We start from the raw sequence: 16,671 nt of genomic DNA, 5'->3' as shown, positions 1-16,671 counted from the left end.
CACACACACACACACACACACACACACACACACACACACACACACACACACACACACACACACACACACACACACACACACACACACACAAATCGGATTTGAACATTGTGAATATAGATTAAATGCTTTGAATTTATCTATCATTGTTGAAAAGCTTGGCCATCCATTATGAAAAAATACTCCTCCCACTCCACATTATGATCACTTCTATCCAGGTCATCCTTCCTGTAGAAGATGACCCTGCACTTGGTGTATTCCTGTAAAGCAATACAGGAAGTGATCCCTGTAAAAGAATCACTTCACTACTCCAGTTGTAAAGTGATTGACTTGAACAATTAGGTGAGTTAAACTTCAATTGGTGGGCGTGGTTCCAGCGCACCTGCAAATGCTTATAAATTGTTTCAGCAAAAGCCTGAACAGTCAATGTCTTGTAAGGCAGTGAAACAATTCAGAGCATTTGTTCTATCATTATTCAGCCATGGCTTCTTCAAATCCATACATTGGCTGTAGGATAAGGTTGCTTTCAAAGGCCCAGAATCGTTATGAGGGGATTTTGTACACAATTGACAAAAATCATTCCACAGTTGTGCTGTCAAAAGGTGAGTCTAATTGATTATGTGACAAGAGATGTATTTAAGATTACTTTGAGGATTTGTTAAGATTGGGAAAATAACATTTCCCTTATGCACAGTGAAGTGTTTTGGAACTGAGGGGCGTCCTACTGAAAGACCAACACCCCCCAAAGACGATGTTTACGAGTACATAACTTTCCGTGGTAGTGACATCAAGGATATCGCACTGTGTGAATCTCCAAGGTCCGATGGCCTTCCCCCAGATCCAGCAATCATACAAGTAAAGTAGGAAAGAGGTGCATCACTCAAGCTCCTGTGTGAATATTGTTGAATATTTGTTTTTATGCATTTTTCAGTCATTCAGCTCAAGCTCAGGCATATATTCAAGTCTTGGACTGTTTAGCCCCATAAGAAAGCCTGCTTATAATCACCTTGCCACCAGCTCCCTTCTTAGCCAGCAGTATGCTGCTGCTCTTGGACTGGGCAAGTATTCTCGCACAAATTTATATGAAGTAAAAGGACCATAAAAGTCACCCTGGAGGTGTTTAAAATAGTTTAGAGAATTTCTTTGGCTCCTATAATCCAGGGCCTTTCATTTCAGACCTGCATTTCAGACGGGGCCCCATGGTAGAGAAGGCTGTTCAAACCATCCAAGTAGAAAAACAGAGAAGAGGTTTGACTGCTTCCCAGAAAAGGCAGTGGAATAGGAGGAGGCCCCCAAGGACCAGGAGAGTGAACTCCCAGCCCCAAAGGGACCCTGCTACCAGTAAGCCTCCTGTGATGCTTGAGCTAAAACCATTAGTCTGAATCTCTACATTGAAACTCAGTTGTGCAGTTTAGACAAACGGAGATGTGTGGGTATATATATTTATTTTTTGTGTTAAAGGGAGTTCAGGCTCTGGTGTGACTTCTAATCAACCAGACACACAGCAGCAGAATACTGACCATCCACTGGCCAGAAGAAGGCAAGGTAGCAAAATCAAGATTTGAAAGTGAAATTCTTATTTATCGGAGCTCTAACATTTTTATTTTATTTTAAATCTCCTCAGCACCTCGACATCAGAGCAGTGGTAGAGGACGGCTAATGGTGGCTAACATTCCATCGCCTATTCTCAAATTTGATACAGACTTTGACTTTGCTTCATCCAATGCACAGTTTATCAAAGATGAGCTTGAGAGGGAGGTGCAGGAAAAAAGGAACCTAAAAGGTGTGTGTTCATCTGAAATGTCTTGGCTGTTGCAGTAGCACATGAACTGAAGTGCTGTCAAGTAATATTTCAAAAGTAAATTTCTTTCTGATAAAAAACTGTTAAAACCAGATTAGTTTTCATAAGTCTTCCTGAGGGCTTTGTCTAAAATGGTAAATTGTTACTTTTTTTAATGCAGATGAAGGCATGAAGAAGGCAAAAGCAAGGATGCACACATTGCTTGAGTATGAGGACATTGGCCCAGAATGTTACTATGACAAAGCAAAGTCTTTTTTTGACAATGTCTCCTCTGATAATGGACTTGGGTAATCCCTTCTCTTAAAAACTAACGTTTTTCCCTCTTTAAATATAAACTTAGGGTTTTCACCATTTTTATTTATTTTCTTAAGTTTCAGATTAACGTGGGCTGAAGAGCGGAAGCGCAATTTGGAGACTTTTGGAGTCACTGGCCGGTTCGTAAGAGGTCAAGGCTTCAGAGGTAGATTTACTGGACGCAGAGGACGAGGAGCTGCTCAGATTCTATCTTTGGACAGGTTTCAGAGAGGGCGGGTGTAAATACCACAGAAAACTTGATCTGGATTTTTTTTTTTTTGTCCATTTCCCATTGTGTTGAATTTAACTGCCAAGAAATATATACAAATATTTTTTGACTATGTACTAAAATACATTTTGTTTATATGGTTAATGTAATTTTGTTCTGATTGAGACATTCAACATTTGAAGTGTTTAACTGATTTTTTTTTGAAGTCTTAATTTAAGCACTTGTATAATTGTTAAATACTGTAAATATAAACATGAAGTTAAATCTGTATTCAAAATCTTGCTTTTCTTTCTGAAATTGAAACACTGAAACTTGAGAAACTGATTTTTTTTTTTTCTGTCCTCAATTTTAATTTGTTTGAATTTAGGCCTGGATATGTCTTGGAATTTGAAACGAGAAATTCCCTCAAGTGTTAATATACTCCAATTGGGTGGTGAGGGCAGAGACCCAGACTTTCCTCAACAGTCACTTGGTTCAGTTCCTCTTGTTGAATGACTTTTTGAATTGAGTTAATTAAACCTCCTGGTTTTTGAATGTGTTGCGACGCACTCTTGATGTTTCCGTCAAATCCCCATTGGCAACATAATATTTGTTTTAAAAGCAAACGTCATTCGAAACAAATTACATTATCAGAACTTATTTCACACATAAGGCGCTGTAAGGAACTTTAGTAATTGCTTCTCGATTGTCTGTGCCTTGAACCGCGCACGGAACCCTCTGCAGACTGCTTTCTTTGCCTGTCATCTATTCAAGGAGACCCCATCGAGCGGCAGCCTATCCAAAGCCTGGGCTGTACCAACGGAGGAGGCAGAGGGATGTCCGTCCGCACATAAACATTTTCTTCATCATGCTATTGTTTAAATTCAGACCATAAATCACGCTTTGCGCAAAGCCACATGTTTGTTGCTGTCCAGATACACGGTGAGCTCTCCATTGTTTCTCCTATTAACACAACAATCATAGTTTTGCACTCCCACCCCTACTTTTTTTTTCTCGTTGTACAGAAACTATGTAGCCAAATAGAAGGCTGCGCTTTAGATAATAAATATTAGAATAAAAGGAGCGCTTTTATGTCCCATATGCCAACATGTCTGTGGCGTTTTCATCGACGCGCCCCAGGAGTAAAGGGGAGGTGACACAGCAGTCCATCCAAAAGGTAAACATATATACATATATGTTTATAAAAATAAAAACAAAACCAAAAATAAGATAAACTCGGAGCGTCACGTCATTTTAAATGTCGCTGTGGACGAGGGTGTGATCTCAGGGAAAGTATGTAGCCTGAGGTGAATATCAAAGAAAGGGCAACTAGTAGCGAAGGTGCGAACAAAACAAAGCCATCACAATAAGGGTCGGTCTGAGCGCTCTGCTCTGACTGCATACCTGCTTCCCTGATGCTATCTTTCTCACTGAAGCTGTCTGACCAGTGTAAATATTCAGCTTCAGCCATAAAAAAAAAAAGGAAAACATTTCTAGGGTTTGATAGAAATTTCCTAGTTGACATTGCTATTAATGATTACGTTCAGTGAGAAGTTGGCAAATTATTAAAGATACATCAAAATCAATAAACTTAATTTCTGTTGCTATTCATCCTTCCTGTAACAACCTGTAATATATATATATTCACAGGATAGGTTAGCGTAGAGAAGCACTGTCAGAACTATCTACAATACAGTGGATAATGGCAGCAGTAGCTCCTTCAATGGGTTTGTCCAAGAGAGATGGAAAGCAATTTTGCGTTCAATTTTCCAAGCACTTTAAATGCCAGATATAGATTGAGGTTGCTTTCTTTCCCTCAGATGCTGGATGAAAATCATCATCTAATACAATGCATTATGGACTACCAAAGTAAAGGCAAGACAGCTGAGTGCACACAGTGAGTGACTTTTGCTGTTGTTGTTGTAAATAGTCTACAGTCCTACAAAGGTCGTGTAAATTTCTGCAAAAATGTCCACCTTTCCAGGTATCAGCAGATCCTGCACAGAAATCTTGTTTACTTGGCTACAATAGCTGATTCTAATCAGAACATGCAGTCACTTCTACCGGCTGTAAGTCTGCCTGTCATGTGGTTTCTCGGAGCATGCAACAGAGCTGATCAGTTAGTGCACCAATCCATGAGTCAAAACAGGCATGACAAAAAAATAACAGCTAGTGGAATGAAGTGATGTTGTAATTCTGTTCATTTCAGCCTCCTAGTTCCAACATGTCCATGGATCCTGGAAGAATGAGCCACAGTGGGGGACATGCTCCAAGCAACCTCAATGACAGCACTGGATCAGGAGTGACCCCCACATCCATGATGCAGAGTCAAATGAGCAATGGTTGGTGATGTGTGGATTTTATATTGGCATGTTCAGCTACAGATGTTGCAAACACACATACTGTTTTGTGTTTAATCTCTTTAGCTGTTGTGTGCTTATCTAATGCTGACTGTGGTGCATGTAGCCACTTAATGTCTGCCTTAATGCCTACCTGATTGCTTGCTGATATCTTTAGGTTTATATTTAACTTATACATGGTTATTTTTTATTTTTTTATTTTTTTTTTGCAGTTATAGTGATTTCAGCTTTTCTTTTCAGTCTCTTAATCTTATTCTCATAGTCAGCTATTCATATTATTTTACACCCAGCCTGAACTTTCCTTTAGGATGAACTGAATGTGGTACGCTGATTACCACAGTAATGCATATCTGTAGTAATCTGTGATTGCTATGCCATGACATCACATGAGAATGTGCAGTGGCCTCCTTTGATTGTGTGTGTGTCATTAGGCCCAAGCCATGTCCCCATGCAATCAGGTTACATGCAGTCGGCTATTCCATCCACCAGTATCTACAGTAGCTTGGCATCTGGCTACAGCCATGCTACGCCCTCCTCTCAGGGTAGCCTTGTCCAGGGCCCAAGGGCAGGTTATGGTTCCTCTTCTTCTTCCTCCTCCGCGCCCTCATCTTCCTCCTCCCCTCGCAGCAACCTCAACATGCAGTCGAGCCAAGGTGAGCCAGGAATAATGAAGCTCAGTCATTGATCCATAATTTAAAATATGTTTCTTAAAAGAAACAGACATTTTTCCCTGAAAACATTATTTCTACTTTGTTGTTTTTAATAAAAAATGCAATTTTTTTCCTTTGGAATTTTTTGTTCTTTTTACCATATGGCAAATACATAACTGCTCTGAGAGCCTATGCTCCTTTCACATTCAGTTCATCACAGATGTGTTCTGCCTCCTGATTTTTTTTTTATCTGAAAGGTTTATGCCTTTCATATCTCTGACCACCTGTGCTAAGATAAAGCCTATCTTTCTCTGAAGGTGTGTTACTGGATTTCAGTTTACGTGCTAATGCCCTGGCTTTATTTTCATTTATACCCCTGCACAAAGGATTCGTTTCAAAGAGATTCTGCCTTTTGCCTTTTTTCTGTGTTTGGCATGCACTTAAAGTTCCCTTAGATTAGTTTAACCTTGCATTTCTACCAGTGTGCAATCATTAAATACTGCCTTATGAATGGAAAATTGTGAACCAACTTTAATGTTCGAGATTACTGCTTCACCTTCTTCCCAGTCTCCATGATGCACCAACAATCTGCTCCTCCACACCACTCCTCAGCCCATTCAGCAGGACAGTATCAGGGACAGCAGGCGATGGGCATGATGGGACAGGCCAGCCAAGGGAATAGCCTGATGCCTCAGAGGACCATGGGATCTTACCGCTCCTCTCAGCAAGGTAATAGAGTGGTCATTGCCATTGTAATTTGTGATATATTTTTTTTGTTATAGTGCTTTGCAGAAGAATTCGTACCACTTGATTTCTTTCACATTTTATAATTACACAGCCACAGATGTCAGTGTGTTTGGTCCTCTACAAAATAATCCTCATGAAACACAAACAGGTTTTTAGCTGCAGCATGTCTGAAGTTGTATGAATACTTTTGCAATTTACTATAAATTTCTTTGTGTGAGAAATACCGTCAGAGTATAACGTCCAGCAAACATTCAGCTGCTCCAGTTTTGGATCGTAATGACTGTATGATATTACAAATGCTAAAAATCATCTAAGGAATTTCCTCAAAATGGAGTAAAAACTATGAACAGGACTTTTCTTTTCTCCGGAAGCAGTATAGTAGCAGAGGAAGAGATTAAGAAAAATTTTTAGATCCCAGTTTTTATTTTTTGAAATAGAGGTCTCTCACTTGTCGCACATTGGGTTCCTGTCCCTCATTTTCTGTGTCAGCATGTTTCTTATTCTGGCCCTGTGTCATCCTATGATTTCTTATGAAGTTTGTGGACTAGAAGTAAATAGATAAAAGGTATGTACTGTACATTACAAGGAAATATTGGTCATTCTCATAAACCCTCGTATGATATTATATTTGAATTGTGGTTTTAATTAAGCCCTTGCAGCACTGAGCCTTTCCCTGTCTGGTACCAGGGAATTGCTAGGCCTCTAATAACACCAATGTTCTACTATTGTTGCTGGTAGTTCAGATTGGAATATATATTTTTGTGGTATGGTTTGGTCTGGCATATGGTTTAATAAGGAAATTTTGCTCTGCATGCATGTCTTTTTTTGCTACATTCTTTCTTTATTTTGCTGGTTTTCCAATAAGTGACAGAATCTGGAGTTTCTGCACACCACCACCACATTATAACATTTTTTCCTCATAGCAGCATTTTTGTAATTATTGTATTCTCCTCAAAAACTACAGCTATTGTAGAAAATTTCAACTGTTGTTTACAGGATCACTTTGGATGAGGGTATTAGTGAGTTGGATCAGAGAAAGTGTAGCCTGAGGTAAATATCAAACAATTGGCGGAACTTAAATGTAAAATCTTATTTTACTATCTTATAAAAATAATTCTACAACTATACTAAAAATACATATGTACAAAAAGAATAATATGATTTTACCAACACTGTTTTAGGGTCTTTTTCGGTGGCTTTTTGGTCCAAAAAATTGTAATCAAGGGTCGTGTTGCCTGTTTTCCAGAATCTGTACAACACTACATGGGACAAGATGAATGCTACGGAGAGCAGTATGGACACACTCAGAGCTCCACCGAGTCCATAAACCAGCAGTATTACGCTGATGGTAAAAAAATTCCAGTTCATTAACTTCATATACAGCTCTGAAACACATACCCCCCTCTCTTCCCTCTACAATTTGTGCCATTCCCTTCCAGTACAATTTCACAGACCTGAGTCAAATTTACGAATCAACTTTTGCGTTTTTGTAAATCAGCATGTCTGTGTCCATACTGACCCCTTCGGTGTGCCGAAATTTCAGTGTTCAAGCATCGCTGTACATTGGAGTTGTAAATGGAGTACAAACTCCATGCATTGTTTTTTTTTTCTTCTTTTTTTGTGGGTTCTTATTTGAAACAAGAAACCTTAGAAAATATCAAAGGTCAAAAGTGCCATAAATAAATACATTTCTTATAAATGACTTTATAACCATCTAATGATGTTTTAATGAGAAAATATCAGCTTATTAAATAAAATCCACATTAAAAAAAATACTTTCTGTATTTCCATAATTCTAAAATTATAGTATATAAAATAAATTATTATGTTATTAAATGTGAAAATTGTCAGATAAAAATTTAGCTAATATGTCAAAAGCCTGTGTCATGTCAGTCTCACGTTTTTGACATATTAGTCCTGTCAAACTCTATGGACAGGACAATAACTGATATAAACTAGACCAATCTTCATTTTATTCCTTTAATTTATTTATAGCAGGTTTTTTTTTTTGCTAGCAAACATAAAATTACTTGAGAAATTATTAATTTGCTGGACTGTGGCACTTTTACCCCTTGAAGGATTTTTTATTTATTTTTTTGCTTTTAATTTGTTGCTGTATACATTCTTTATGTGCTTCAGTTTATATGAGCAAAACAATTATTTTTTGGGTGCTAGTAGCTTTGGTTTCAGTTGAGCGGATTTGGCATGTGCTGAGTCATGTTCCCTACAGGTCTTGGAGAATACTCTTATCAGCAGTCTTCCTATGGTGACCAAGGCTATGACAGGTCGCTTGATGAGTCTTCTCAACATTACTATGAAGGAGGTAACTTCAAACAAATGGTTTAATATCAAAGGTTATTGTTATTATTTGTATATGCTCAGTGCAGTCACTACTTTTAAATGCATTAAAAGTAAATTAGAATGAAAACTTACCATTAAGTGCAGATAAGAGTTGCTATTGGTGGATTTTCAGGTAGCTCTCAGTACAATCGACAGCAGGCCTTATATCAACAGAGCTCTGGCCAGCAACAGCCTTACAGCCAACAGCAGTACTCCTCTCAACAGGGCTTCAGTGGGCAGCCACAAGGATATGGTGAGAAATTCTCCAACAGCCAAACACAAGTCCACAAAAGAAAAACTCTACAGTGATAATCTTTATCACAGGTCCTAACCAGGGGGGATCATCCCAGTTTTCCCAGTATCAGCAGAGTCAGAGCCAACAGTATGGATCCTATCGCTCTTCTCAAGGTGGTCCCGGAGCACAAACTCAGAGAACGTACTCTTATGAACAGGTACGGGTAGTTCTTTTAGTTCTAACAGAAAAATTACAACATAACTCCCCTTAAAATACTAACATTTTCATGATTGTCAAATTTTCTTCCCAATTTCAGGGTCAGTATGGAAACTATTAGCAATGAAGCACCACACTGTTTTGCTGTTCAAGGAACATCTGCCATTATTTGCTTCGATAATCTCTTCGTACAGAAATGAAGATCTTTCTGCACCAGATATATTATCTTTTTAGAAATTATCATTCTGACCAAGAGAAAATCATTTAATAAATGTTTTGCTTTCCTCCATTCTATACTGATTCAGCAGAGAGTCACATGAAGGAACGCAGTTCCGTTTACGTGCAAAATTGGAAGTTAGTTTTTCTGCAGTTCTATTAGACATGTAAACAAGTAAGAAAATTAGTGTTAGAAAGTTGTCTTTCTTATAATTTTTCCTTTAAAGAGCCAGGAGATTTTTCTTTTGGTACTTCTGAAGCATTTCAGTTTTATCTTAGACACAGGGAAGGAGTTCAAAAGGAAGGCCATAAAAAAAAAAAAAAAACTTAAAATAAACGTCCTTTTACTGTTAAGGTGTGTGGGTTTTGTTTCAAGGGAAGGAAATTACATTTTTATGAAAATGAGTTATTGTTTGAAATCAGGGGTTTGTCTGTGTTAGTCAAACTGGGATTTGTTGCTGTGAGCTCTAAGATAATATGCACTCACTTTTTACACGTCTGAGACCCAATACGTAGCTCACTGATGAACACTGTGTTCTTGTCTAGAGTGAACTTCATAATTGTATTTTCAAAACCATATTTTAGTGGTATTGCTCTGCTTGGACATATTGTAGGGATGTACAGGGAGCTTGGCTGTCAATCAGCTCAGACAGCCATTATTGATGACAGGACAGCCATAAACTCAAAATTCCAACCTTTCATTTGATTAGTGAATGCACCATACAGAAGTGTTACCAAGTTGCTAAGACAACACCCTGCCTTTCTGTGATTGATTTTGCAATGTGAAAAAGACTTAGAGTTAACTTTTTTTAGCATTGGATGTTCAAAAATAAAACTGAGCCACACAAAGAGATGTTAGAAGTTTAAGTAGTGTTTCCTAAGAGTTGTCGAAATGTGATGAAAGTATGAACAACTTCAGGTAAATTAGCCACACTGAAAAATCTCCCAGGGTTTTATAGACACCACTGTTGAAGTGAAGCATCTAGACCTGAGAATCTAGCTGATGAAAATCCCAACTTCTTCTTCTTCTTTTTTTTTTTTTACTTCTTTCTTTTGTTTGCCCCAGGCTATTTTTTGTCGTTCATCATACCTTCTTTAGGAATGAAAAGCCTGACCATTTTGTCTCTGGCAAAAGCTGGATCAAGTTGGCTCAATATTTGTAGTTCAATTTTCTGATTTATTTTTATCTCATGTCAAGCCCTTTGCCCCTGTAACCTCTTCTGTGCCCACCCTCCCCACAATGAGGTCTGGCGCCCCACACTTTGAAAAGCCCTGATTTAGAATATGCACATGGTGTGCTAACTGTTATCCTAATCCTAACAAATAGAGACAACTTTTTTAGTAATCTTAGTCAGTAATCTTAATTTCTGATATGCAGTGTGAAAGACAGTTTAAATGTCATTAATCCAATAAGAATTGTCTTTGTTTTTCAGAGTATTAGTAAAGTTGAACATTGCCTCTACTCTTAGTATACATTTACTTCTTAAAACAGAAGTCCACCAAATTAGTGTTGAATGCTGTCATTGTGTTATATTCTATTACAATTCTTAAATAGAAATCATAATTGGTTAAAACTGTGATCTGAACGTCAAATTTTTACAAAAACCTCAGTCCATTCGTCAAGTTTCAGATTGATGAGTCTCTAGCTGTATGCAAAGTTAAGAGGATGCCATTCAGTACTTGAGTTGCTGCTTTGCCTGCACTTTATTTTGTAGCTACAGTCAAAATATTGTGTAATTTGTGTAACATAGTTTGTTTTTGGTTCACAAGTGATCTTCAAAAAGCCAAAGTAATCCAGGAACTGAGCAGTCATGTCCTGCATATATTACTTCAGTAAGTGCAATACATTCAGTTGTGTTTTACAAGGTTGTCTAATTTATTATTACTTTGACTTTTACTTGATGCAAAGTAAAGTTGTCTTGTCTTATTTATATCCTGACCTCCTGCAATTCTGTGGTACAACTGGTGTGGTATTTGATAACATTTTCCATAAGTTGTGTGCTCCATCCATCCATCCATCCATCCATCCATCCATCCATCCATCCATCCATCCATCCATCCATCCATCCATCCATCCATCCATCCATCCATCCATCCATCCATCCATCCATCCATCCATCCATCCATCCATCCATCCATCCATCCATCCATCCATCCATCCATCCATCCATCCATCCATCCATCCATCCATCCATCCATTCTAATGCATAATGATTGTTACTAATTTATTTTTCATAAAACATGAAGAAGAAAAAGAACAAGAAACACCTAAACCTTTTGGTTTCCTAAATGTGATTAGTAATATCTAATGATTATTGGTGTGGTCCTGTTAAAACTGAATTGATCTCAGATGACAGAATAACAGAACAGTTGCAGTTGTTTTGCAGTACCTGTTAAGAAGCTGGCAATCAAACAGTCAATGAACCATTCTACTCTGACAATCATGGCTCTGCTGTTCTATAATGGATTGGTATCTGTGTTTCATATTACTGTGAATAGAGGTTTTGGTATGTTTTTTTTTCTTCCCCCAATTCTGTATTGTGTCATCACTTCTAAGTGTAAACTGCACCTCCTTTGAATGTGTGTGTGTGTGTGTGTGTGTGTGTGTGTGTGTGTGTGTGTGTGGGGGGGGTGTGTGTGTGGGTGTGGGTGTGGGTGTGTGTGTGTTGGCTGAGTGTTTGCCGATACAAAGTATCTACAGTAGAAAACAGTCCAATTGGACTGCAAATCTGAAAATCCTTCATCTGTCTGTTGGAAGACTGTTGCCTTTTGTTTTTTGTTACTATTTGGTAATTAAAAATAAACTGGTTTAAACCTTTTTTGGACATGGGTTGTATGTTTTCTTTTTTTCCCAAGAAACATCCACAAGTCACATGGTTTAATTTGATGATTATTGTCAATGAATATTCAGGGTTTAGTATTATCCCCGATTTGGTAATATTTCAGTTTGCCTGAATTTTTTATTATAAAATTTGCCAATGAGAATGCAAAAGCTTCATTCTATTAATTGTGTTTTTATTAAATACACCTTAAAGATAATTAACACGTCAAGAATAATTCTGACGTGTTACAAATGTATTTTTATTGATATATAAATGTCTCACTTGTTCCTTAAAATTATGCTTAATGTAAATAAAATTATTGAGATGATATATTCTTCAGATTTAATAGTAATATTTATCATAAATTAGGGAATGTAAATATTCAAGGTAGATTACAAGGTTGCAAGTGCAAGCAAGCCTTTTGAGTTTTTAATTTAAAAAAAATCATAATACACAAGTTTTATTTTCTTTATTTTCTTACACCTTGTTCTGGTCTATCACATAAAATCCCCAATGTGGATGAACTTTTATTATGAGCGATATTAATACGAATAAAGATAAAGAAGGTTGTCAGAGTTTAAATGAGGATTGCTGAATGATGGCGATGCCAGGAAAGAAAAACAGAAACATACTATTATTATTTTCAGTATCCCAGATAAACTCTGCAGAACAATTGCTGTAGTGACGAATGAAGCCACGAGGTGGCAGAGATGCAGCAGAATAACTGCAAAACCTCCAAGATAGTCGACGATGAAGAAAAGGACTTGTGTCCCTTCGCTGTTTCCGTAGACCCATTAGTTTACAGTCAAAAATGTGCACCTGGTAGTGTAAATTTAACGAACGTAACGAATACGTCAAACTTTTCGAGGAGGAGGTTTATCTGGAGTTTACTCGATCATTTCCCTAGCTATTTAATTACTTGTCGTGTATTTTTGTTTGTCGTAGCGGAAATTAGCCGTTCCAACAGTCAATGTGACAAACCCGGCGTTTATTTGTAACGCTTTGGCAGCATGTTGAAGGGCAAGACGTTGATGCTGTTGTCGAGGGGTAAAGCAGTCTCCGCTGAGGTCATTTACAGATGCAGTCTAAGACAAGACGTAGGTAAGAAAGCTCGGAGTTTGTTCGGTCCAAGTTGTGCGCCAGGATCAGTGCTGTGGAGGCGGAATGAGGGTTTCTTCAGAGAGGTTTGCACATCCACAACGCTTCACGGGAAAGTCAGTGGAAACAAGAGGAAGAATGAGCTGTCCGAAAAGAAGTTGGTATGTGTTTAAACTGCTTATAATGTTTAAACAAGTGTCTGCAAAGTGTGAGGATCTGACCAGGACATAAAAAATCCCAGTTCCTACATTATTCAGACATACATTTCAGAATATGTAGCTATACATTTTACTTGTAAGTTGCAGGTTTTATTTGCTTAATTTTGACTTGACAAAAGAGCAGAGTTTAGTTTACATCCTTTGCTTAAAGCATTACTTCTAAAGAACTGTTAGTTGACTGCATTTTACATTCTAACTCAAAATCAGTCATACCCATGCAAATGTAGAGTTAATATAATATTTATTTAACCAAATCTTCTTCTGATGAGAAATGGTGCAAACACCTCTGAAATAATGATATAAAAGTGTTTAACTTCAAACAGCTAAATGTTTTTATTGACAGTTTAATTTAAAAATAGCATAGATTTATTTAATTATCAATAGTGCAGGATTACCTTTATTTGTATTCTATTAAGCTTTTCATATTGTCATCCACAGACACGTCACTTTGTGGACTGTCGTCGTGTGAAGTTGGTTGCTGGTTCAGGGGGTAAGGGTGCCTGCAGCTTCCACAGCGAGCCCCGAAAAGAATGGGGTGGGCCTGATGGAGGAAATGGCGGTGATGGAGGTAGCATCATTATAAAGGGTAAGTCAGTCATCCATCTCATTTGTTTCAACAAATGCACATGGATTAATACACCCACCTGTCGATCTAATTAAAATGATAAAAATGAATCCAATAGATCCCAACCAAGAGTTGTGAAACCAACGGGTGATGATGAGTGTTGCGCCTGGTGACTGTGACTGAACATGTTGTAGTACCACAACAAATGTATTTCCTCTAATGAAAGGTTTAGGATGTATTTATTTTATAAAACGCACTGCAGCATAGTGAATAAATATTAAAACTATTACCATGCCTTTAAAATTGGCAAAGATAGTCCAGTCACTCTTTTTTAATAAAGGTATGGCGCTTTTGACATTTTCTCTGGTTCAGGAGTGGCTCAAAACAAGGAATGGGAATTAATGTGCCCAAAACTATTGAATTGCTTTTCAATAATTTTAAGGCTGTGCTTATTATCCCTTTTATATGGCCCTCTGTAAACATACGGCTTCTGTAACAGTGAACTTTTACAGCTTTCACTCCTTTTGGAGGGTATTAGTGACTGATGTTGGACATCTGTCGTGTCACAATTATGCAAATTATAAAGTGACCAGATTAACATATTTAAGTATTAATAGTATTTTTTTTTAAATTGCTGTAATGTAATAGATTTTTGGAGAGCTGAATTTTAGATTTTAGTTACTTGCAAACTATTTAGAAGTTAATATAAATAAATATATATTACATAGTAAGTGCCTGGTTAAAAATCAGGAATATATTTTAAAAAATTGTCGGAATTTATAATATTTTGTTTTAGGTTTTACTAAAACAAAAATAGCCATGAAAATGAAATATCTTACAAATTTTTCAAAAATGTATCGATGCCGAGTCTTTCATTCACAGGTTTTATTTTCTTTGCTTTCAGCCAACCGGTTTGTTAAATCATTGGCCCAAGTGACTCCAGTTTACAAAGCAGAGGATGGGCAGTCAGGGAGCAATAAGAACTGCTATGGTCGCAATGGCAACTCAACCTACATTTCTGTGAGTCGATGCGTTTTATCATGAAAAACTTATATGCTTGTTTTGAGCTTATGGCCTGATCTAACTTTACATTTGGACTTCCTTACTAAAGGTACCAGTTGGAACAGTGGTGAAAGAGCAGGGCATGACCATAATGGACCTCGCTGAGCATGGCCAGGAGTATTTGGCAGTATTTGGAGGTGCAGGTGGGAAAGGAAATCGTTTTTTTCTCTCAAATGAGAACCGGGCACCTATGACGGCGACCCCAGGCATGGCAGGCCAGGAGCGGGTTCTTCAGCTGGAGCTACGCACCATGGCTCATGCTGGACTGGTGGGAAGAAGATCTTATATCTGAGGAGGCATTTCAGATATTGCATTTCAGTTTTTCTTGTGAATTTAATATTTTTTTCTTTCGTCATGTTTTCAGATTGGCTTTCCAAATGCTGGCAAATCATCACTATTAAGAGCCATCTCCAATGCCAGGCCGGCTGTGGCGGCCTACCCGTTTACAACACTCAATCCACATGTAGGAATCGTTGAATATAGGGATCATGAGCAAGTTGCAGGTACTTATCTTTAAGAAAAACACAAATTTGCTTAAGCACAGTTATTTATGATGAGATTTTAATTATTTCTGTGGCATTTATTTTTTAAGGAAGCAGGGCTTCAGCCTGGTTATGAGTATCAATGTTCTAAAAAGTTTCAAACTTCATTTAAGTGATTTATTATCTCATAATTTCATATTCTGCATGTGCAGTTGCTGACATCCCAGGGATCATTCGAGGTGCCCATCTAAATCGAGGCCTGGGGATCTCCTTCTTACGTCACATTGAGCGCTGTCGCTTCCTCCTCTTTGTTTTGGACCTCTCAGCGCCAGAGCCCTGGACCCAGCTGCAGCACCTGTGTTATGAACTGGACCAATATGAGCCCGGTCTGTCCCAGCGGCCTCAGGCTGTTGTCGCCAATAAAATGGACCTACCGGAAGCCCGGGAGAAGCTAGAGACCCTGAAGAGCCAGGTAACACAGCGGGTCATCCCAGTTTCAGCTCTGACGGGACAAAATACAGAGGAACTCATTCTCCACCTCAGAGAGTTGTATGATGGCTACCTCCAAGATGATAGGAGTGAGGGAGTCAAACCAGTTCGGTGGTAGAGGACAATAATTAGTAATGGACAATTTTTTATGTATTTTAATTTATTATAAATAAAAAAACAAAACCAACATTTGGTGTTTCATTCTTGATATATTCCTTTATACAGTCCAAAAACAGTCTAACTGGATAAAAAATTTACAGTTTTTGTAGAGCATTTTAACAAATAGAAAAAATCAGAGGAAAGGCAATTTGTTTTTGCAATTCAATTTAAAGTGCAATAAATAAAAAAATGATAGTTTCTAAAAAAGTATATCCATACAGTGTCGCTGGCTCCTCAATGCTCTGAAGGCTGCATTTCTCTGTATTTTTCTGCCACTGTTTTGTCCTTCCACTCAATTTTCCAATTGTGCCTACCTACCTACTCTGAGAAGACTCAATTACATTTTTGTGAATTGCTCTTTTTGTGAAAAATGTCTTTAATTTTCTGATAGACAGCTGTAAAAAAATTTCTGCAATAGTTTTAAAGTATGATCATATTTACCATATAATAATTATTACATGCATTGGTCATCCAATATTCAAATTTCCCAAAGATTTGAAGTGGAAATTTTACAAATGGTCATTGGCTTGTTACACTTTATCAAGTTCCAAGGATCCCAAAGGCGCTTTGCACTGCATTCAGTCATTCATCCATTCACAAACACATTGACATGCAAACTCCTAACGATACTATCAGTTCTCAATATTAGAGCCTAATGAAAAAGTGCAAAATGCAACGGTTGCATGGAAGTAAAAATCTTTTTGGAATGCAT

General features: G+C 37.7%; 3 protein-coding genes across 3 annotated transcripts; all 3 read left to right on the top strand.

Moving 5' to 3' along the window:
* Nucleotides 1-452: 452 nt before the first annotated feature.
* On the top strand, nucleotides 453-2,760 carry lsm14b (LSM family member 14B). The gene is made up of 8 exons (XM_055045984.1): nucleotides 453-599; nucleotides 692-852; nucleotides 929-1,055; nucleotides 1,174-1,338; nucleotides 1,459-1,542; nucleotides 1,622-1,780; nucleotides 1,959-2,085; nucleotides 2,170-2,760. Exons 1-8 carry the CDS (start codon nucleotides 479-481, stop codon nucleotides 2,333-2,335), a joined length of 1,110 nt encoding a protein of 369 aa, XP_054901959.1. The 5' UTR covers nucleotides 453-478; the 3' UTR covers nucleotides 2,336-2,760.
* A 632-nt stretch (nucleotides 2,761-3,392) lies between these two features.
* LOC129370214 (calcium-responsive transactivator-like) lies at nucleotides 3,393-11,889 on the top strand. The gene is made up of 11 exons (XM_055045981.1): nucleotides 3,393-3,477; nucleotides 4,121-4,197; nucleotides 4,285-4,369; nucleotides 4,510-4,642; nucleotides 5,092-5,313; nucleotides 5,878-6,039; nucleotides 7,304-7,405; nucleotides 8,288-8,380; nucleotides 8,531-8,650; nucleotides 8,722-8,849; nucleotides 8,949-11,889. The coding sequence occupies exons 1-11, from the start codon at nucleotides 3,409-3,411 to the stop codon at nucleotides 8,967-8,969; spliced, it is 1,212 nt and encodes a 403-aa protein (XP_054901956.1). The 5' UTR covers nucleotides 3,393-3,408; the 3' UTR covers nucleotides 8,970-11,889.
* A 791-nt stretch (nucleotides 11,890-12,680) lies between these two features.
* On the top strand, nucleotides 12,681-16,225 carry mtg2 (mitochondrial ribosome-associated GTPase 2). The gene is made up of 6 exons (XM_055045980.1): nucleotides 12,681-13,145; nucleotides 13,641-13,788; nucleotides 14,672-14,787; nucleotides 14,879-15,097; nucleotides 15,194-15,332; nucleotides 15,524-16,225. The coding sequence occupies exons 1-6, from the start codon at nucleotides 12,897-12,899 to the stop codon at nucleotides 15,916-15,918; spliced, it is 1,266 nt and encodes a 421-aa protein (XP_054901955.1). The 5' UTR covers nucleotides 12,681-12,896; the 3' UTR covers nucleotides 15,919-16,225.
* The last annotated feature ends 446 nt before the right edge of the window (nucleotides 16,226-16,671 follow it).

The sequence above is a fragment of the Poeciliopsis prolifica genome, unplaced genomic scaffold, assembly GCF_027474105.1.
Source record: "Poeciliopsis prolifica strain line A6 unplaced genomic scaffold, Auburn_PproV2 SCAFFOLD023, whole genome shotgun sequence".
Taxonomy (NCBI): Eukaryota; Metazoa; Chordata; class Actinopteri; order Cyprinodontiformes; family Poeciliidae; genus Poeciliopsis; species Poeciliopsis prolifica.
The sequence above is the reverse complement of the archived record's forward strand: the minus strand, read 5'-3'. Positions and strand labels throughout refer to the sequence as shown.

Excerpts from the sequence above, each read along its gene's own strand:
- mtg2 (XM_055045980.1), top strand. The coding sequence starts at position 12,897 with ATGTTGAAGGGCAAGACGTTGATGCTGTTGTCGAGGGGTAAAGCAGTC. Across the intron at positions 13,146-13,640 it reads AGCTGTCCGAAAAGAAGTTG|ACACGTCACTTTGTGGACTG; the intron begins GTATGTGTTTAA and ends TGTCATCCACAG. Across the intron at positions 13,789-14,671 it reads AGGTAGCATCATTATAAAGG|CCAACCGGTTTGTTAAATCA; the intron begins GTAAGTCAGTCA and ends CTTTGCTTTCAG.
- lsm14b (XM_055045984.1), top strand. The coding sequence starts at position 479 with ATGGCTTCTTCAAATCCATACATTGGCTGTAGGATAAGGTTGCTTTCA. Across the intron at positions 600-691 it reads CACAGTTGTGCTGTCAAAAG|TGAAGTGTTTTGGAACTGAG; the intron begins GTGAGTCTAATT and ends CCTTATGCACAG. Across the intron at positions 2,086-2,169 it reads TCCTCTGATAATGGACTTGG|TTTCAGATTAACGTGGGCTG; the intron begins GTAATCCCTTCT and ends TATTTTCTTAAG.
- LOC129370214 (XM_055045981.1), top strand. The coding sequence starts at position 3,409 with ATGTCTGTGGCGTTTTCATCGACGCGCCCCAGGAGTAAAGGGGAGGTG. Across the intron at positions 4,643-5,091 it reads GCAGAGTCAAATGAGCAATG|GCCCAAGCCATGTCCCCATG; the intron begins GTTGGTGATGTG and ends GTGTGTCATTAG. Across the intron at positions 8,850-8,948 it reads GAACGTACTCTTATGAACAG|GGTCAGTATGGAAACTATTA; the intron begins GTACGGGTAGTT and ends TCCCAATTTCAG.